Below are 23,364 nucleotides of genomic sequence, written 5' to 3'. Positions count from 1 at the left end.
TTTCAAAGAATATTTTATTTTCCTCCTTTGTATCTGAATCCTTAACCATTAATTACATTCATTTACTAATTCACTAAAGCCTAATACACCAGCATTTTTTATTGATTTCCGGTTTCTTTTATGAGTATTTGTAGGAGAATGTTGCATTGCAATAATGCCTTCACACCATCATTAGCATATGTAAAGGGTTTGTTGCAAGAAACACAATTTTTTTACACTATATTTCCATCTTTTCATTGTAGGAAATCACTCTGTTTAACCATTCCCAATTAAACTTGTTCTTCTTTCCTGCATCGATGGAGTCAATATCTTCAGATTTATCCAGATACCTCATTTTTTAAATGAGAACATGCAAAGTTCAAATGAATAAATTTATAAAACAAAAAAAGTAGCGAAATGAAAAGTAAGAGTTAACTAGTAAAATTTAATTAAACGAACTAATTTATATTTATGAGGAGCATATTAATAACGATAAAGTATAATTAGAATTGGTTCAATAACAACAGAACGCACGCAGATCAAGATCATAAACCAGAATATAAAATAAGGAAAATATTTGCATACGTTCAATTCCTCCAACTGCCATAAAGAACAAAGACAGGAGTCGATGCTCTTATCACTTTTCTCTTCCTACCTTCCCCCAGTTTACAAAACATGACCGTAGCTTACGCTTTATATTTATACCAAATGTCTTCAATTTGAATTTTTTCGTTTCATTAAACATTGCCCTAAATTTTACTAAAGTGGGTTTTTCTGAAAATATAGAAGTTCCGGTATTTTCGAAGATGAAGATACCGGAATTCACGATGAAAATACCGGAAATCCGGTAAAATACCGGAACACAATCATCCCTGAACACAGGCTGATGAAGTGGGAGTTTACTGTATAAACATTTCATAAAAAAACATTCTAAAAACATCTAATTCAGTTTTAATCCCAACTAAAGCTGAATAAAATTACTCATTTTGTATCAGCTCATACTATTTTTTTTCGACTCAACTAATTTTTCTTTTTCTCTGCAAACATATTGATCAAAATTGATTATTCATGCAAATTTTATTATTAAAAAAAAATTGTTTTGTCTCAATTTGTTTTATACTTTTTACTATTTAGAAATTATGAGAAATTTGCAAAACCAAAAGCATATGAAAAAAATGTTATATAATCACCGACAAAGCATTTCTTTTTTTCCATGTGCAACATGATTTTTTTTTCACCAGGTGAATGTTATTGGGAAAAGTCATACACTTAATACTATACTCGTAAATTCAATGAACAATAACCTTAATAAATTTTATTTCCAGATGTATTATGGCTCAATATACTTCGTACACTTTAATTTTCAGAAAATAATTAATATGCATACCATTGCTGTCTGTTTCATTTGCTTGAGTGCCCTTACTGTAATCAAATCAGACCTTGACATTAATGCAACTTTTAGATTGAGAAATATACCTATTTTGGTGCAAACTGTAGCAATTTTAGCTGAAACAACTTCTTTTGGGAGCAGTATGATGCAAGGTTTTACAAAATGGCCCGATTTGGTAGGGCGCTTGCACCATTGTAATAATTTCACATTATCATATTATCTGTCTATAAAATTGAAGTGTTTTGCTCATATCATCATCGCTGACAAACAGTCACTTTAATCATTGGATAGTTTATTATTTCACATTAATGTATAAATGATCATTTTTTGTAGGATATCATTTTATTTGTTACACATGTGCAGTATATGCACTCAACTACCTATATACGTACCGTGTTCTCTTACTGCATCTTGATTGTGCCACAGTGAACCACCAGGTTTCCATATTTGCTTAACATCTGGTATACTACAAGTAGAGCATTTTCTATAGAACATATCCAAATTGAAAATAATAATAATAATAATAATAATAAAATAAAGCTTACACAGAAAGTATTATACACTCAAAAAAATTCAAAACAAAGTTATAACATGCATCAGTTTTTGAAATTGTCTAATTTGAAAAAGAGGTTGAATTTAATCAGAAAAGAAACAAGGCTTATTTTTCATACAGTAGAGGTTTATTATTATTTGTAAACATTTATTGCAGCAAAATAAAAGGCGGGCATAGAATTGGCATCGAGTTTTAATGATTCCCAATCCATATCACTATACACAACATAGCTACATTAAATTTTGATTCAAATAAATCACAAGACAAGCAAAATTAGAACTTGGGGGGGGGGGGGATAAGTCTTCACACACACACACATATACACACTCATGTTTGTGAAAATTGCGACACCAAGAAGGAACTATGCAAATGAACTAAAATTCACACGAAATGTATAGTAAGATGAGATATGCAAATCATTAGAATTACAGAGACGTCGCCGATGAGTAGACCAAGTTATGCTTCCTGAACTGCAGCGTAGACTCTGTATATGAAGGGCTGTAAAGATTTTTTGGAATCATTGTATGATTATCTGCTGATGGTACATGTTTCTCTAGCACTCAATATGCCTCGTCCAAAATGTAGAGCACCGTATGAACGTGTAACGAAGTTCGAATGGGGCCCTATGATCTGCATGCGTGAGGATGAACTTACGTATAGAGTAATCAGTGCTCGCACGTGACCTAATGCCTCAACTGTGATTCGAATAGGTAAAAGATAAACAGAGGACGATGAAATTCGCCAAAGGGCTCGCACCAGCCCATGCAACCGAACAACACCACAGGATTTCAGACACCTCACCCACCTAGCTGTGATGGATTTTATAGCGTCCTCTTGTATGCTAGCACAACATTGGAGTATGGCTACAGGTGTCACACTTGCTGCATCCATAGTTTGTCTATGTCTGCTGCTCCAGGGCCTGCATGCAAGGATTACCCTATACAGGATTCCCTTTACTCTCAACCATTGCCACTTCCGGCTTCAATGGGCCCACCAATACACCTAATGGCAAGCGAACTAGCAGCAGGTCATCTTCTGGGATGAGTTCAGATTTAATCTGCGCTATAACGATGGACGTGTATGCGTCAGACATTACACATGAGAACGTCACCTCCCAGGGTGTGTAATCCGACGCCATGCCGGCATAACGCCAGCCGTCATGGTCTGAAATGCCATTGAATATCAAGGACAGTCCCATCTAGTTCGAATTACGAGTAACCTCAATAACGAGCGTTACTTCAGGGACACTGTGACCCTGGAGGTATTACCGTTTCTTCAGAGCATTCCTGGTGCAATGTTTCAGCAGGACAATGCACGTCCACATGTTGCAAGTAACACGCAAGTGTTCTTCAGTGCACAACAGGTTACGCTACTTCCTTGACCTGCCCATTCTCTGGAAATGACGCCCATCAAGCATGTCTCGGATCACGTTGGTCGGAGACTCGCCCATGTGCCTTGTCCGGCAGTTGGTATGGATGAACTTTGACTTCAGATTGAAGCTATATGGGACACTATTCCCAATGGGGACCTTCAGCACCTCTATGATTCGATGCCAAAACGTGTACAGGCTGGTAGAGCTGCACGGGGTAACTACATTTGATAGTAATTTACGCGAGTTATTTTCACTTCATTGATCTGTAATTTTGATCGTTTGTTTGTAGCACTATGAATAATAGGTGCAGTAAATTTTATTCATTTCTAATGAGTCCTTCATGTTGTTGCAATTTTTACAAACATGAGTGTATATATATATATATATATATATATCACCACTAAAGGATTATTGTTGTGGTTGTTGTCTTGTACCAGCTAGGCTGGCAATTTAGGGTACACTACTTCACTTTTTTAACTGTACCATAATTTGGTGGGAAGTAAGATATATAATAATTAAGGTTATCAGGGGTTTTAGCATATAAACAGTTATCTTTATTTGGATCCAGCTCTAACTTGAATTTCACACTTAAAATTTGTTCAGCCATAATCATGTAAGAATTATTTTCACATACTGCTAAGCACAAATAATAGCCCTGACAATGCACAGTCTACTTATATATTCTTACATGATACTACTGCCATCAGGATATTTTAGAGGGTTGCGCTGTTTTCTCACAGCTTTTGTTAGCACTTAAGAAATATAAAAAAGTGTATTTACCCATCTGCTTGACCTAATGTTGATAAAATTGGAACAAATACTGCTGGTTGCCTTTCCTCTTTACGAGTTATGCCAACTAAAAAAGAAAACAAGCAAAAGTTGTAAAGAATATAGATCAATATAGGAAAAAAATTTGTTGGGAGAATTAAAAACTAAAACCGAATTACAGATACTGTAGAGACTTGAAAAGAAAAAATCTAACAATTCAAGAAGTTTTAACTATTTTTAAGGAAGCAGCTACTCACATAGCATGTCTAATAACATTTTGATCGTTAATAAGTTACTTTTTTTGTAAGTACATAAATTTAAAATAAATTTAGCTCAAAATAAATTGATGCAAATGATGAAAAACATTGACAACTTTTAAGTAACGTAAAACAATTTTTCTATCATTCTTAAAATCATAAATAAAATTCTGCCACTTATGCCATACCCCTTTGTTACATATACAACTACATTTTAAAAATCTATTAAAGGAAAAAATAGGAAAACATTTCACATAAAGACATTATTCCATCAATGATGAAATAATAACATAAATTAATTAACAGTTTCATATAAATTTATACACAAAATACATAACGTATGAGTTTAGGGAGTCATGTGCAAAAAGGCTGTTAAATTTCTGAATACAAAATAATTAAAGTATCTTGTGTGAGGTTCACCACAAATTTAACTAAACATTGTGGTGCACATATGACTGTAGACAGATACCACAAGAGATTACTATGCAGGAATGAAAATTTTAAAAGGAGGCAAAACCTGTCCAACTTTTCACTATTCTAGTTTGATGATATTATTTTCTTTCAATATTGTTTTCTTCCAAAAATTAAAAACTTAAAAAGAAAATTCAGGATACATTCGGTTTCAGAAAGGAATATCAGTGGATAAAGGCTTGCAAAAGAAAGTTGAATATTAAGATAAGACATATAACCATAGTAAAGGACCTGAAAGTTAAACTTAAAAATGTGGTAAATTTACCAGATTTTCAGCAAAGCACCATCCGCAATAGTGAGATCTTTGAAAATTCAGGTACACACTTACCCCAACTTATCTTAGTTTTCAAGAAATAAATAGATTTGAGCAGTTCTTAGCAATTTAAACACACACACACACACAAATCTGTTTATCAATAAAGAGTTTCTAAGGAGTTCATACGGACCTCAAACTCATGTTACACAAATGTATAGAAAAGGCAAATAATTCAGGCAACATTTATTGTTCTCAATCATTCTTTTTGTTTCATGTATCTTTTTACATTTATTGTATTTTTGGGTAATTCAATGAATCATAATTGGGGGTTCTATATGTTAAAATGCATATATTTTCCTTAAATTTCTGTTGTGAAATTTTTTTTATTCAAGTTTTATTAAATACTTTACCCTGAAATCAACCCCGACTTTTATCTAAAAATGTCTGCCATTTTCAAAATTTTTTAACAAAGCATTTTTGTTCCCGATTGGTCTACATTTCTTTTCACTGAAATGTTTCTGGTTGAGGAGTAATTTACTTTTGGTTTAGTTTGAATAATTTTGTTTTTTTCGTATTAGAGGCTAGGCGAAATCCTGTTAAAAAAGCAGAAGTAGATTGTTTTGTGTAAGCTGGATATTATTTTACAGTAGAACCTCTCTTAAGGGACACCTCTATTTAAGGGACATTTTTAATGGTCCCAGTCCCTTTGAATAGGGACCTCCATGTATTTGCTTCTAATTAAGGGACACTCTATTTAAGGGACAGTCACAGAGAAAAATTTACAAAAAATTATGTACAAGTGCATAAGAATGAATTTACTGGAATTCAAGTTTCACTTTTCCTCTAAAAATTAATGGTTTAACATGAACCTAATTAAAAAAAACAAGTATATATTGTAAAAGTCTTGCTGAAAGTTACATGAACGATTTGTCCATCAAGATATTTATTCAAGTAGGCTCAGTGCCAAAGGAGAGGGCGCAACTGCCTAGCTTTTTATATAATAAAACTAACTGTAATTCTCAATGTCTTGCATTGTAAATTACGTGACATGAAGCAAATTCATGCAATGAAATACTTCATAATAATTACTTTATGCTGCAAAATTTTGGAATTACCAAATTTTGACTTAATTATAATTAAAAAAAAAAAAACTTAAAAAAAAAAAAAATTAAGTGTGAATTTTATTTAGTTGCGTATGAAAAATGTATAATATTTAATCTTAACTTTTAATAGTCTTAAGTTCATTAAAAAAAGAAAATATACTGAGTTAACACATTGCATGCATAAACTGAAATACCTCCGAAGAAGGGACACCTCTATTTAAGGGACAAAATGTCTGGTCCCATTAGTGTCCCTTATTAAAAGGTTCTACTATATTTAGTAATTTCTCTTTTGCTGAAAATTGTTATTACAAAGAGATCAGGAAAGAAGCAGTGGAATTTTCCAGGTGATTATGAATATGAAGAATGAGATCCAGTAAAACTAAAACAATGAGAAATAAATATCTACAAAACAAATAATTTCTGAATGATTATTCATTACACTAGTTTTTAAAGATTACGTATACAGTCGAGTCCTGACTTACGCGAGGGATGCGTTCCAAGACCCTTCGCGTAACTTGAAATTTTGCGTTGTGGAGAAGGGTATGTGTAAAAACTTTTATAAACATACCCATACGATTTAAGACACTTGCAAACACCACATTAAACTGTTAAAAACCATTTCTTAACTATACATTACTGTTTCTTAAACAAAAAATTGAATTTTTATTTATTGTATTTTTAAAAAGAACCGTTTTATTTAACATAAACAAATGCTACGATGCACAAAATCAAGGATCAATGGGAAAAGAAGACATAAAATAAACCACTACGGTACGTACATTATGTAGTAAGAAAAACAAATGCACTATAGTTGTTGAAATTTTCTTTTTTCTTCTATCTTCACAAACTTTAAATGAAACAGCGCTCTTAGGTGTTATTATATTTCATTAACTTTCCCATATAGAATGAAAAATATAAATGGAAAATGAGGAGTAGTTATTTGTATAAGTACGGTGTGGGAACTTCCGCCCTCAGCGATGCCAAAGGGATGAAGGTCCATTCACGAAAAAACCGCGATTCCTTCGAAAAGTTTTCATGTTGCAGGTGAAGAATTCGCGTTAGGAATAAAATTCTTTACCGGGGAAAAAATTGCGTTATAGCCATTTCATGTAAGTCGGATCGCGTTGTAGCGGGAGTCGACTGTATATAAAAAGGCACAGTTAAAACAGGAGGCAAAATAAAATTTCTTTCCATTTTTGAACAATATTAGTTCTTTGCAAAACACATATGTTTAGTGCAATGGATATTCTATGTTATCATCATAAAAATAAATGTACGTGGAGCTGAAGGAAGCTCAGCTTCTTTAAAAATTTCACTAAGTCCCACTCCCACAAGTTCATGCAATGTGTATGAAACTTTATGCCAGCCTTACCAGCTAAGCTTTCAGCTGATCGATTCACTGAACCACTGCCATCAGAAGAAACGCTAAGTTTTGATCCCACCTATAAAACATCAATTAATTTCTTTAAAAACATTACACATCATGTCAATGAAAATGCTTAAATTTTTAAATAGGTGGAAATTTTATATTAAGTACAACTGGGGTTACCATACTCCAAAACGCTGAAACTTCCTTTCATTGCACCCAATTAACTTATTTAAGGCATGAAAATTTACATACTAAAGAAAAAGTTCAAAATATTTTCCATCTATAAAAAGTACAACTGAGGGTTGAAAAATATTGTATGGGCTCAAAGATTTGAGTCATATCAAATTTTCACAAGGATCAAGTTATTTAAACATTGATTCAAAATTTTACTTTTTACGCTATCAATATTAATATAATTACATACAAGGTTTGACAAAGAACTAATGTTGGGTTTCCCGGGACCACCCCCCTCCCCCCCAAAAAACCTTAGAAATTAGTTATTTCAAAAGTCATCTTGCATTGAATTTTCCTAAAAACTCTAGGGAAAAATTGTGTTCCATCTAAAATTTTTTCCTGGTGCCTGAGATTTTTTGTTGGTGTGTCCCTGATTATATATTTTTACTTACAAAGTAGCTGCAAAGGAAGAAAAATTACAATAGATTTAAGTATAATATGATTATACTTAAGGATTGTTGACAACTTATGTGTCACCCAAAATAAGTTTGCATGCCTCTTATAAGACATGTGCCATAGATTTGCAGTTACTACCACATACATACATATCTCCTCACTGTCATAATAAGAGTCCAAAACATATGATGATATTCAGTGGCATACCTAGCATAGGAGACACCCAAGGCAACAATCTGTGGTGTCGACAACCCCCCTCCCCACACACACAGACACACACAAAAAAAAAAGGTAATTAAAAATCTTTAATGTTTAAATGTGAAAAAATAAAAATTTTAAGTTCAATTAGGTATCAGCCCCCCGTCAGGGGGTGTATCCCAATGCAAGCACCCCCTCCCCCCCCCCTTGGTGATGCAACTGTGTTTGACAGAGTAAAGATAATTTTAAAAAAGGGGGAATTTTTCTGAATTTAAGTATTTATATTAGCAATGGGTGACACACGGGACGGACCGCCCTTTCCGCTCTCCACCATACCGACGCCACTGTAATATTACAACTGAGGTCTTGTTTTTAAGGTACTTTTCCATAATAGGAATATTATTGGCTTGTTGACATGTTCACTGTTCATCTTGGCAAAAATTAAAACACCCTCATCATCGCCATGCTTTCCCTTCCTTTTCCAATTTTATATTTTAATGGAATTTTCAATGGTCATTTATGGTTTGATACATTTATTTGGATGATCATTTTACATGTAAATGGAGCATTTAAAGTTGCTCAGGTAAATTATCTCATTAAGACTTTCCGTGTTATTTAATAGCCTGTTTTTAAGATAGCGGATTATTTTACTTTTAATGGTTTGATTTAATTATTTGTCAGATTATTTTTCATTTTAATGTAATTTTTAGTCGTGTTTCAAGTCTTGTTTTGTTAAAAAAAACTATTTAAAATGGCAAAATGTACAGTATCACAAAATAAGTACCGTATTTTCGGGATTAAGCGCCGCGGCGCATACAAGAAAAAAAGTTTCAAAAATGTGGATGCGGCGCATATAATGGGAGCGGCGGGTATAGTGTTTTTTTTTTTTTCCCCGATCAAGTTTTAAAAAAAATCCGAGTTTGCAAAAAAGTTGAACATTTTACCAATAGATGGCGCCACACTTTTCCCTTTCGTTTTGCGAAATGAGCGACAAGCAAAGCAAAGAGGGGTAGCCATGAGGGGAGGTGAGTCAGCGATTGCTGGTGTTGCACCATAGAGAGAAACGCTAAACCACGTGAGCGCTGAATGACGTGAGCGGCGAGGAAGCCTCATCGAAGCGAAGGGGGACGGAGGGTCAAGGAAAGGAGCTTGTTAGCAAGACTAGCAGGGGAGGGGGGTGGAACTTCCAGTTTTCTAAAGGGGAATCACCCCTTTCAACAAAGTGGGTTGCTCGGGGTGGTCAAGTGACCTACTAATTGAAAACTTGTTTCTCCGTCTCCCATCCCCAATTTTATTCACTCACATCGTCGCTTTTGCTGTCGTTCGTGCGTTCTTTTCTTTCTTAAAGTTTTTACATCGAGTTTCATCTGAAATGGCTCCTACTAAACGACTTAAGAGTTACACTGCAGCTTTCAAGTTGGAAGTTATCGCTAAGGCTGAAGCGATCGGAAATCGTCCTGCTGCCCGGGAATTCGGAATTGATGAAAGATGTGTTCGGCGTTGGAGGTCCGAAAAATCAACGATCGAAGCGATGCCGAAGACAAAACGTGCCCGACGAGGAAGATCAGCTCACTGGCCGGATTTAGAACGGGACCTGAAGAAGTGGGTAGTGGAGCAGAGAGCTAAAGGAATTTCCGTTTCGACTGTCCGGATTCGAATAGAAGCCAGGTGCATCGCTGCTAATTTGAATATTTCCAACTTCAAAGGCAACGCGAATTGGTGCTTCAGATTCATGAAGCGGAATCATTTGTCCGTCAGGCAGCGAACAACTGTGGGGCAGAGTCTTCCAGCTGATTGGATGGAGCAGAAAAAAAAGTTTTTAGACTACGTCGAGAAGCTGAAGAAAGAAAACAACTTTCAGCCTCATCAGCTTATCAACATGGACGAAGTCCCTTTGACTTTCGACTGCCCTCCCAACAGGACTGTCACATCTACCGGTGAGAAGAGCGTCGCCATTACAACCACGGGGCATGAAAAAACATCATTCACGTGTGTTTTGGCTTGCACGGCTAGCGGAGAGAAGCTGAAGCCTATGCTGATTTTTAAGCGGAAAACGGTCCCGAAGGAGTCTTTCCCGTCCACCGTTGTCATCCGCTGCAACGAGAAGGGGTGGATGAATGAGGCCCTGATGTCAGACTGGTTTAACGAAGTTTGGAGAAAAAGGAAAGGCGCTTTTTTCCAACCAAGTGGAATGTTGATTATGGACTCCATGGCGGCGCACAAGACCGACCCTGTGAAGGAAGCGGCGCGGCAATGTTTGGCGTCCCTGGCCATCATACCAGGTGGGCTTACAAAAAAGTTGCAGCCCTTGGATTTGGCCCCCAATCACAGTTTTAAGAGCCACATGCGTCAACAATGGGAGTCCTGGATGGTGAACGGACTGCACGAATACACGAAAGGCGGCAACCTGAAGAAAGCGTCGTTCGCGGAAGTGGCGAAGTGGGTAGCTGCAGCTTGGAATGCGGTAAAGCCGAGCACCATAATTTCCGGCTTCACCGAGGCGGAGATCATTCCCCGAGTCCCGGATGTTGCTGCGGAGGACGATGGCTCCGATGACGAGGAAAACAGCCCGGAGCTCGATGCAGACTTTCTAGGACTATTTGCGTCCGACAGCGAGGACAGCGATTTCGAAGGATTTTGAATCGCCGATCCATAGTGGATGCGACCCACTGAAAAAAGCGTGCTTATAGTGGCGCCGACCACTTAAAAAAACGTGGAGCGCCATGAGGAGAAGGGTCCGCGTCCCGCGCTCTGGATAACCAACCAATGTCTCCTCCCAAAGTACGAAAATTTTAATTATAGTAATAATAATATAGTTATGTTAATTATATTCTTTTAAATTTTATTTTCATTTTATTACAAGTTTCTGAACGTCTAAATTGCGCTTTTAAGTTGCGTTAAGTTGGATGCGGCGCTTATAGCGGGCGCGGCGCTTATAATGGGTGCGGCGCGTACATTAATTTTTTTTTTCCGGCGACGATAATTTTCGATGCGGCGCTTAATCCCGAAAATACGGTAATTTCCATGAGATTGTGACCAAATATGATGGCAGTGAATAAAATAAAAAATAATCTCCAATGCACCATGATGTACCTATAAGGGAAAAGTACCGAAAAAAAAATCACACCTGAACCCTTCCTCTTGGTACCTTCTTGATTGTTGCATGATCAACATTCTCACTTCTCTTAACAAGAATTCATTGGCGATCTCATAGGGTGTTATTTTTTTAGTTACGTCAACTTAAGCTGTATGAAATAGCAAGAAATAGTATATTCTAATTCCTTTGAATTTTAGCCAGCAGTGTGGCAGAAAGACATGTGACTTTTTAAAAAAATCTGAAAAAAGGGAAAATGATCTAAAAGGCTCCTTAAAAATACAGACATACTTTTTTATCATCACACCACGGACATGGCTAAATAAATACAAATGAAGACATAGGGTAATTCTATGTACAACTAAAGTAAATCTGCTTTAGACAAAATTTTAACAAATATTATGGCAATTTTTGTCATTTTTACTTTAGAATTAAGTTGTAAGATTAGTGGCACCATATGTGTATAATCAAAATAATTAATGCATAATTATTTCAAAAATGAGTTATAATATAAAAAAAAATCCAAAATAAACATAGTGTAGAAAAAAACTTAAATGACAACTTAGGGAAGTTACATTTAATGTTCATCGGCTCTGCTGCTCTAAAATGATTCTGATTAAAAGCAAAAACTATTTACATTTGTTTTTTTTAAAGGTGTTAAACAAAAACTAATTCTCTGTGTAAGTTGAAGTTTATAAAACACACATAACTTTTGTTAAAAATACAACTAAAAAACTGTCTCTTAATTAACTTAGTGTTAAATAATCAACATTTTCTTTACAAATATAAAATAAAAGGCTAAGAAGTAATTATTTTAAAGTAAAAACACACAAAATTTCAGCATTGAAATTTGTTACTAACACAATTCTTTTTTATATTTTCAAAAACCTATTTTTTAAAAGGATTTAACTGCTATGTAATGTAGGGAAATGTGGGGCAAAGTGAAATAGTGAAGATGGCTGAACTTTTTTAAAATGAACAAATCAGAAATTTGTTTCTAAAATTACAGTATATAGCGAAAGATTATTGTATAAAACTTGCATTGAAACAATATTTTTTACTTTTGGCAGCAAATTTTTGCCTTAAAAAAAGTGGAAATTTTTCACTTTTATTTTTTATGGGGCAAAGCAGGGATGTGCCAGCTGAAACCTACTTTTGGAGCAATCTCAGGCGCAGGAAAATAGTGACTTTGGAGCAGCTTGACTCAGGAAAATAGTGAACTTGGAACAGTTTGGCTCACCAAAAAGTTTGTTTTGTAGAAACTTGGAGCACGAAAATAGTGTAATTGGAGTGGTAAAAAGTATGTTTTGAAATAAGGAACAACAACACACAAACATTGTATATAACAGGGATATGCCAACCAAAATTCGCTTTTGGAGCAATCTTGGGAGCAGGGAAATGGTGAGTTCGGAGCAGCAAAACGGTGAATTTAGAGCAGTCTGGAGCAGTAAACTTGCAAATTTGCATCAATTTAGAGCAACTATGTACAGATGGGGGACAAAATAATATGAACACCTATGAAAAAGTATGCCATATTTCACACCTATAGTACAGCCACGCCACCTGCAATAGAAGTCTGCCACCTGGTGAGCGTGAAGAGGAACCTATCAGTGTCTCAACAGTAGTCACAAATGTTGCATGCTTGGTTCTAAATTTCTGTAATAAGTTGAGATGTCAGACCTTACAGAGTTCCAAAGAGGAATGATTGTTGGGGCACGTTTAAATGGAGCATCAGTTACGGAAACAGCAAAGGTTTTGGGGTGTGCAAGAGGTACGGTGTCAGAGGTTATGACAGCATACACGAAAGAAGGTGAGACGACATCTTCAAAGCACCACAGTGGCCGAAAGTCAAAGCTTGCTGATAGGGATGGAAGAGCTTTGACGCTCATAGTAGCCGAAAGCACAAGCAATCCTTATCTGAAATAACATCTGAAATGAACAGCCATCTCCAGGACCCCATTTCAACAAAAACTGTCAAAAGGGAACTTCATGCTGCGAACATTTATGGCAGAGTGGCAATTCGAAAACCCTTGGTGACAGCAACTAATGCTTTCAAGCGACGCCAATGGTGCAGAAGAATCATCATTTACCCTATTTCAGCCTACCCGGCACGTTTATGTCTGAAGAACGCCCTCAGAAGCCTTTAATCCTGAATGCCTCTTGCCTACTGTGAAGCATGGGGGTGGCTCAATTATGTTATGGGGTGCGATATCTTGGCGTGGTCTTGTGCCACTTGTTATTCTGCATGGGCGTGTCAAATCTAATCACTATCTGAGCATTCTAGAGGATCATGTCCATCCGTTTGTCCAGACTGCGTTCCCTGGAGAGCCACGCTCTTTCAAGACGACAACGCCCCCATACACACTGCCAGATGTGTCCAAGAATGGTTCGAAGAGCATGACAGTGAAGTTGAACATCTTGCCTGGCCCCCTTAGTCTCCGGACTTAAATATTATTGAACATTTATGGGGATATTTAGAGTCCAAACTTCGTTCACGATTTCCACCTCCATCCGGACTTTCGGAATTAGAGACCATTCTGCAGGAAGAATGGCTTAATATTCCTTTAAATGTTGTCCATGACCTTTATGCATCTATCCCCCGTCGCATTCAATCTGTTCTTCAATCAAAGGGTGTCCAACCCCCTATTAATAAAGATTTTTCCTTATTTCACAGGTGTTCATATTATTTTGTCCCCCATCTGTATATTTCACACACAGAAACACGTGTGACATGATAAAATAATAAAAAAGGAGATTAAGGATGCAAAAACACCATAACTACAACTAAAGGGTGTCTTTTTTAGAGGTATAGAACTTTAGATTCAAATAAAACACCGTTAAATGATATAAATCGCCATGAATTTGGCTTTATTCGAAAGATGATTCTTAACTGTTTTTATTTAAATGTGATTTCTGGTATATGGCCACTTCGGTTGGCTTGGGGAACCTCTAATCGGGAAGTCCAATTTTCTATCACTTTTTGCAGCAGTGGCAGCCGTATGTGAATGATATGTGGCGAATGTTCTTGTCCAAGGTGTCAATTGTCTGTGGCTTATCGGTGTAGACCTGAGACTTCACACAGCCCCACAAAAAATAGTCCAGCGTAGTTAAATCGCATGATCTCGCAGGTCAATTCACGGGTTCATTAGGCGAAATTATTCGTTCACCGAAAGTTTCTTTCAATAAATCAATTGTGACACGCGCTGCGCTGTGTGGCGTGTTGCCTGTCCTGTTGTCTATTCGTGAAGAAATGGTAAACCAAACAAAACACAAAACAAGCGACAACTATCAAGATGGCCCACAGATCAAACAATGTTCCCTACTTAAAGTTCTATACCTCTAAAAAAGCACTCTTTACAAATTGAAGCTCTCTTAGTTCCTTTTTTTTTGTCTAATATTTTTTACAAAAGACAAGTCCTGTCCTGCTCTACTTTTTTCTTACACTTCTTTTGATTTAAATTTAGTGCACACATTTACTTTGCTTAATACATCACTGCTTTAGTGCACATTTAAGTTATAGTGTTTTGATACCTTTTTTAAAAATTTGTTTGCTTTTATCTAACATATTCAAAGAGGCTTTTAAAAAAAGCATAAAAGAATGGTTGAATTTAAAACAAGTTACAAGTGAGTTTTAAAGAGCTATTAGGTACTTTTTTTTGTATGTTTAAGTTATTCACTTATATTTGACCTTATTATTATTATTTATTATTTTTTTCTTGGCATATAAGTTTATGTACTGAATTACTTGAATCTGAAGATCAAGCAAAGGCACCATTAAAACTTTTTATTTTTAACTGTTTGATATTTAATCACAAAATTAATTATGAAAGTACAATGAAAAAAAAAAGATTTAGAGAAATGTCACGGAAAAGGAATTTTTAAATGCAGGTGAAAAAAATATGAAAAATGTGGAAAAAAAAAAATAAATAAATAAATAAATAAAATAAATAAATAAAAAATTTAAGACACTAAGAATATGGGAAAAATGCCTGAATCCGAGAAACTTGAAATGTCCGCATATTCATTACCCCATAGCATTAGAATTCCCAGATTTTTGCTATCTTAAGTGTCTCTAACCAAAACTAAAGATCAATTTTCCGTCCTAAAATAGTAAGAAACCCAAGATTAAAAACTGGTGAGCAATTTTAATTTTTACAGATGGCATTCACTTAAATCAATTTGGACGCAGCTGGATTGACATTTTCGAGTGGGCGTGGCAAGAAGACAAATTTACAAGTCCTCACATACTGAAAACAAAAGATAACAAAGGTTGAAAATAATGATCAGTGCAAAATTTTTCTAGGCAAAAGAACAGAATCACATAAAAAATTAAAATGATCGAATTTTTCAAAAGCGGATGCAATCGGATTTTGAAATGCGCTAAAAATCGGAACTAAGCCAAAAAATAGTAGAAACAACTTCCAAATGCGAAACCTTGATGATATTCACCCAAAACTGCCAAATATGCTAAAGGAACTGCAACATTAAATGTAAAATTGCAGTTTTGGCACAAGTTTGTTCGATTTTTCAGCAGAAAAGTCCATTTGGCAATCTTTTGGAGCAGTTTGGCACAAGATCGGCAATTTGCGCAGTTTGGCATAATTGGCGCAGCTGGCACATTCCTGGGCAAAGTGAAAAATAAAATATTTTTCTAATAAAATTTTTCTATTCAATTACAAACGTATTTTTTGATCAAATAAATTAGTAAAAGTTGAATGACTAAATGAAAAGATATTGAAACAATGAATGGATATTTAACTAAACTAATTAATTAATATATGAAGAAAAATAAATGAGTGAGTAACAAGTGAATGAATGAATAAATGAGAAAATTACTAAATGAATTAATTAATAAATGAATACATAAGTGATTTAGTAAATGATTGAGTGAGTAAATGTCTTTAAAACTATTTCACTTTGCTCCATTCACTTTGTCCTGCATGTACTTGACTTATTGTGCAAGATATTTAAAATACAAGTAAGCTTAATATTAACTAAATAAGTACTGAACCGAATATTAGAATGTCTCAATTAATATTTAGAATGTTAATAACAAGAACTTTATTGCTTAATTATAACAAAAGTAATTTTCGACTTACAACAAAATATTACAATATGAGTATTTATTTTTGACAATTGCCTGTATTATCATACACTTTAATCTTCAGAATTATTTGTTTCCTGACTGAAATAGACTACATGTGTGAATACATAGTTAAATTATTACCAGAGAGGTGATGCTAAAAGCAGAGTCAAAATTCCATTATTTCACTTTGTCTCACATTCCGCTACTTTAAAACTATTTTTGTTATTGATAATTGGCTTTGAGCAAAATTGCTTTGAAAAAAATGTCAATAACCTTTTAAGTTCAGTTAAATTATAGATATATTTTTCATTCTTTTTTTTCAAACATCATAAATCTAAAAAATTTGGTTTATTCCTAGTTTACCATGAAAAATAAATAATCAGTGTACTCAGCCATTTAAAAAGTTCACTACTTACTTTTTTCAACTCTACATCATTTGGCCTGAAAGCTCTTAACCACTGAAACAAAGCTCTTTCACTGTAACAAGGAGTTATCCTTTCGAGGCCAATATTTTCATTCACAATTGGTTGGTTGGGTTGAGGTAAGCATATTAAATCAAAGTATGTTAACATGTCTTGGAAAACATCTGAGGATCTTTCACTTGCATTGACAGCATGATTTCTATAGGCACAACCCTAAAGGAAGAACAAAACTCACATCAAATCAGTCTCATAAAATATAATTTAGTAACACAGAGAAATATTTCGGACTTATTTCTAACAAAAGAAGTGCAGGAACTCTGTAATCTTCAGAATCTATTTTCATATATAAGAGTATACAGCCCAATTTCCCTGTCAGGTGTAAAAACTTCCATAAAATTAAAAAGAGCAGGCGTGTATGTACCAGTTAATGCAAGTACATTTAAAAAATGTAGGGTGGACAGAACAGTAAGAAGATGTTTTTAAAATCATGTGGATAAAATACATGTATTGAAAAATTTTGGTTACTGTAATCTTACAATACCCTACATTCTTTTTATATATTTGCTCAATTTAAATATATACTAATCAAAAATAAAATATTCTCAGAGCATGTTAGGTTTAAGATAATTTTATCATGTTTTTTGGACTGAAGTTATGTAAGTTGTTCATCTAAGAATAAATTGAAATAATCACACACAAAGAAAGACGAAATGATAACGAATGTAATTGATAATATACTACAGTCAAACCTTGTTATCTCGATACCCTTGATATCTCGAAAAAAAGGTTTTTCCCCTGCATTTTGCATAAAACTCTCAAATGTTTTCTATAGTTATCTTAAAATTAATTTTTCGGAACCCTTGTTATGTCGAAATTTTTGCCACAGAAGCAAGTTTTAACTGATGTTTTTCCATTGGAAAACTTTGTAGCAGAACCAGTCATGGAGATATCTGCATGTAACCCTTCACCCTTTTTTCCTGGAAACTATGAGAATAGAGGATTGGGGGAGTGCTGACGTCTTTTGTTTGTTTTCTCTAAAAGTCAGACTCTCTTATCCTCTCTTTTCTTCTGGTTTGGAGCTCGAGCTCACTTTGACAACAGTGGGGCGAGTTTTTATAGTTGACCCGGTTTCCAGCGAAAACGCGTTCTTCTTCAGTCTAATTTTTAACTGCTGCAAAATGGCTGGTGAAAAGTGTGTGTTATCAATTGAGGGTAAAATTAAAATTTTAAAGTTTATTGATGAAAACATGCTGATGAAGAAAATTGAAATTGCTGCTAATTTTAAATCCCTACCAGTTTCAAGAATAATGAAAAACCGCCAAACTAACTAAAAAAAAATTATGATCAAAAGAATTGTAAAAAAAAAAAATTAAAATTCGAAAATCTGTTTATCCCTGAATTATTAGTTTTTGTCGTTTATGCAATGTAATATATCTACAGGTCATTGTGAGAGTTACAATGACTTTTTTTTTCTTATTTATCTCTCATTTATCTTCTTTTTCTTATTTTTTATACTTATTTTTTTTCAAAACCTCTATATCTCAAATTTTTTTTCCTTCCCAAGAGATTTGAGATATCAAGGTTGTACTGTATTTAAGAAATGAAAATTGTTGTATATGTCCTGTGACTGTTATATCTCAAGAAGTAATGCGACATTTTAGATGGAATATGAAAACAAAAAGTGAATCTACACGGAAACAGGCGCTGATTCAATTTTGGCACTAATCCCTCTAAGAGGGCTGATTTTTGTCATCCTTTGCTTGAATAAAAATAGCTTATTCAATAAAATAACGTCAAATATAAATCATAGTAAAATGTTTTGCTCGAAAAAGCCTTTAAGCCGATTTAATTGTTCGCAAATGATACGAAAAATCTTCATGTTTTAAAATTTTTATCTGCTGCTATCTTTTATTAGTTGACAAATAAAATGTTTGTAATTAATTTGAGCGATGCTTTAAACACTGTTTTCAATTTTCGCTCTTTGAGTCTGCTTTGGCGAGATAATTCTATAATAGGGAAATTGGTGTGGTCTTCAAATTTTCCCATGAGAAATTTTATTTTGGTAACCCTGTTGTTTTACGGTCACCTTATGCAAAAAAGCAAAAAATCATTTTCTTACTCCTTGTTTGAATAAGCAAAGAAAAATTCCTCGGGCAGACACTGGTGTCAAATACATAGGCTGTTCAATAAGTAATAAGAATAATTTTACTGCAGCAAAACCACTTATCCGAATGTTAATTTCTGTGGCATGAAAAATGTCTATATTAACAAAAGTTACTTATAGTTGGCGCGTACAGACTTATGTTCCTGAGTATCAAGTGATTGAATTGAAGCCTGTTGGCGGGTGCCTACAAGACACAGCCAGTTGTCAAAATAGAAGCGTCATTGATAGAGATATGCGATTAAAGTTTGTTTTTGTCTGTAAAAATCAGCACTGAAGATCTTTGATATGATGCGTGAAGTTTTCGATGATGAAGCAATGTTTAGAGTCGGTACTTTTTGCGGGCATAAAGCTTTCAAGAAAGCAAAAAAAAATATGGAAGATATTGAATGTGAGGGACAAACTCCAACGTCCATCACAGAGACAATAATTAAACACTGCTGCTATTATCATCAAAGGGAATCGCAGAATTATTTTATATCAGTGATTTCTGGCTGTTTCCTCAACTTAAGAAAACATTACGAGGCAAACATTTTGAAAGTAACAAAGCATGTCTAAACTCTGCAGAGGTTTTGAAAAAGCTCTCACAAACGTAACGTCCACAAGTTTTTAACTAGTGGACAGATGGTTGGAATAAATACATTTAGCCCCGCAGAAGTTATTCTTTAAAAAGCTATGTAAATTTCGACAGTTAAAGTTGTTGTATTTTTCATAAATTAAGTCTTGCTACTTATTAAACAGCCCTCGTATTTAACAACCCATGAATTAAGATCACCAATTTCCCAATTATTGAAATCTTCCCGTTTTCGCAAATAGCAGAATTTTGTAGTAGAGATTACATGAGTGGATGAGTGGCTATAGATTAGATTCAAGGATTAAGAATACAGATATAGATGAAAGCTTTGTGATGGCCACAATATATTTTCTTTGATGCTAAAAGCATAACTTTTTATGACATACAGACTAAAAATAGATTAAAAAAAAAAAAAGATTTCAGAAACAAAACTAAATAAAAAAAAGTTCAAAACGGTAATTTTTGACTGAGCACCACTGCTCCTTGGGAAACCACAACACTTTGGTGCATCAAAATTTTGCCGTCACTTCAAATAATTAGAAACTTATTAGTTATGAAGCCTTTGAAATATTTTGCAGTGCTTCAGCAACTACACATGTTTTATGCAACTGTAATGCTGTTGTAATGCAACTACATATCTTTTACTTATTTTTGTCTGTTAATTTTGATTAATCATACTTTGCTTAGAGAAGGGCACCAAGGGAAAATCTTAAACTCCAAAAAGATGTGCTGACTCAAAAATTTTGCAAATTACTAGCTCAAACATTTTGAGCAAGAAAACAAACACGCTGTAATTGTTACAAGTGTTATTGGTCACACTAGATTAAAACAAAAGGAAAAAATATTATTTTGCAAAGCATTATGCTATGATTTTGTTAATAGATTTGAAAGAGTGGTAAGCTTGTAAACAGCACTTTGGGGAAGAGAAGTGATCAGGACTATCAGGAAATTTATCATTTATTTTAATCAATAAAACTTTAAAAATAAACAAACATACAAGGAATGAATAGAAAACTATGTATGATAGTAATTACCCCAAACTGTTTTAAGTAAAAATTCTTCCAGAATAAAAATACAAGAAAAAATATATTCTTAATTGCCACAAAAATTTTGAAAAAGTTTATCTACCTATTTCTAAAAATAAATCTTACTTTATCAAATACTTCTTAATTGCGGAAGGCAGGACATATAGCTATTCTCAACATTTTTGGTTAGGATTTGCTATTTTCAAACTTGCAAATTAATGAGCTCACTATAAAATTTCCTTTCTTGCTCTGTATAATGTATTATATTAACTTGATGCAAAACAGACTTGATGATAAATTTTCTTTTAAAATATTCCACAAAAGAGTATCACTAATAATATGCACAATACCAGGTTGAGTAAAAAGTTTTTTCGTATTTTCCCTGTCCTGGATTGGCAGGCCTGAATGTAACATATGCAAATTACAGTTCCTGCGCAACTGATCTAAAATGCTAGTGTAGATTTTTTTTTCAGTAAGTTACCACCCTATAGCCAAGGTTAAGTCAGAAATACATGAAATATACCCCCCCCCCAGCTCAGTCATTCCAGCCGAGGAATGCAGTTTCATGCTTATTAGCACTCATCAGCCCAGCATAGGAAGTGACTAAGCTGGAGGTGGAAAACCTCTTAAGGAAGCCAAGAGTGCCAAACTGGTAGCTAATAAAAAATTAGTGCTGACCAGACGAGTGACAGAACAAAACTGCAGTCCTCGGCTGGATTGACTGAGTTGGTGGTGTATTTCATGTATTTCTGCCTTAGCCCTGGCTATAGGGCAGTAACTTACTGAAAATACCATGCTTTGCCATCTTCGAGTTGAGCCAAACCATTGCTTTGGTCACTCATCTGGTCAGTGCTAATTTTTTATTAGCTACCAGTTTGTTTGGCATGCTTGGCTTCTTTAAGAGGTGTTCCACCTCCAGCTCACTCACTTCCTATGCCGGGCTGATGAGTGCTAATAAGCACGAAACTGCAGTCCTCCGCTGGAATGACTGAACTGGTGGTGTATTTCATGTATGGTAGAGCAGAGTTTGACCTTGATAATTCTTATCAGTTGCTGTGATTTCTTGTACCTGTGTAAATGTTGCAGTCTCTTGAAATGGCGGATGATAAGCTAGCAATTCGTGTTATTTTGCGTTTCCTCCAGAAAATAGGTTTTAACGCAAGGGCAACGGCAAAAGAAATTAATAATGTTGAGGGTCCAGGTTCTGTGAATGAGCACACTGCTCAAAATTGGTTTAAAGGTTTCAAGCAGAAGATAGGACCCTTGAAGAGAAACCAAGATCTGGATGGTCATCTGTTGTCGATAACGAAGTTTTGCTGGAAGCTATCCAACACTGGCCGAGTTCTAGTAACGGAGCCAGTGTTCGCGCTCAACTATCCGTAACTTGGGTCCCAAGGACCCATTAATGAAATAGATTTGGGTCCTTTGGCGGAAAAAATGAGTCCCTTAAATTTTAAACAGAAAATCTTAGCACATAATTGAATAATATACAACTATTTATACTTAGGGAAAAGAAACTATCCACATAGTTATTTGAAAAAGATATGAAATAAACTAAATCGGTTAATTTTGCTCTTTTTTTCTGTGATTATCATATGTTCAAATAATACACTTGCAAGATTTAGTTATTTGAGAAACTATTTAGTCAGTTACAATGAGGTAAACTCAAAATTTACTTTAAAGTTGGATTTTACCATGAAATAAAAAATAAATGCCTTTGATTGATCAAGCAGAAAGCACTCCCTTAACCTTTGCTTTCATGAACATTTTTCTAGGTGAAAAAAAGCAAACAGCCCCCCCCCCTCCATCAATTATCAATGGCAATTTAATAGAAATAGAAAAAAATCGCAAGCGAATTAACCCAACGCAAAAATCGTGATCGCAAAAACGAAACATTTTCTCACATGAGTATGAAAATTGCTCATTTGCAATCTTAAATTAGAAAATTTGACTTCATTTTGACTCTTTTAAAATATCTGTGTTGGCTTTGGTGCTACTTTAAAAATTTTGCCATTTTCAAAATGGCACGATCGATTAATACGTGACTTTTGCAAGTCCAAATAAAAATAGCCCCTCAGAAATAGGTGAATTACTAGAAAATGAACAAGGTTAAAGTGCTTTTGTATAAAATTCATATTCATAAGTAATTTAACAAGAAAAATGTTAAGTTCAGAACTTTGTGTTTTGCGCGATCGGGAAAATGTTCGCCATTTTTTTTTCACCCATCCTTTTATTGAGGACGCAAGATAATAATTTTCAAAAGTAATTCTGGTTAGGTGAATGCAAAATAGATAAGCTTTTACTACTCAGTTGTCCTTTATCAATCCTGAAGATTGCACTGAAACCACTCTCACTTTTGATCTTTATTGTTGTTTTCAGGAATTTCCCCAAGATAAAAGTTGAGGGAGAACTTATTCTTAGAATACAGTACAATGGGCTATTTATGAACTTGCAATATTTTGCTCCTTGAGCTCTGCCCAGGAGGTCACTGTAAGCTACAGTCTTATCACTAAAATTCTATTGACTGGTCAACAGTAGGGGTGTGTTTGAATAGCTGATAAAGAGATAGGGTCATTTTAATCCTTTTGTGTTGATTCTCCTGGTCATTGAAGCTTAAAAGCATTCACTAGATAGATCTTCAGCATTTTCCACAATT

The 23,364-nt window shown here is 34.5% G+C and overlaps 1 protein-coding gene across 1 annotated transcript in view; it reads right to left on the bottom strand.

Annotated features, from left to right (window-relative positions):
• The window catches only part of LOC129222938 (SANT and BTB domain regulator of class switch recombination-like), a 72,029-nt gene that overhangs the window by 899 nt on the left and 47,766 nt on the right, over window positions 1-23,364 (bottom strand). Inside the window, exons 12-15 of the mRNA XM_054857498.1 lie at window positions 16,943-17,161; window positions 7,522-7,591; window positions 4,075-4,150; window positions 1,762-1,835 (exon numbers count right to left, since the gene is read on the bottom strand). Coding sequence (XP_054713473.1) covers window positions 1,762-1,835; window positions 4,075-4,150; window positions 7,522-7,591; window positions 16,943-17,161 — 439 coding nt within the window. The remainder of the gene's footprint in view (window positions 1-1,761; window positions 1,836-4,074; window positions 4,151-7,521; window positions 7,592-16,942; window positions 17,162-23,364) is intronic.

This window comes from Uloborus diversus, chromosome 5 (assembly GCF_026930045.1).
Source record: "Uloborus diversus isolate 005 chromosome 5, Udiv.v.3.1, whole genome shotgun sequence".
Taxonomy (NCBI): domain Eukaryota; kingdom Metazoa; phylum Arthropoda; class Arachnida; order Araneae; family Uloboridae; genus Uloborus; species Uloborus diversus.
Note: the sequence above shows the minus strand (reverse complement) of the source record. Positions and strands in the feature narration are given on the sequence as shown.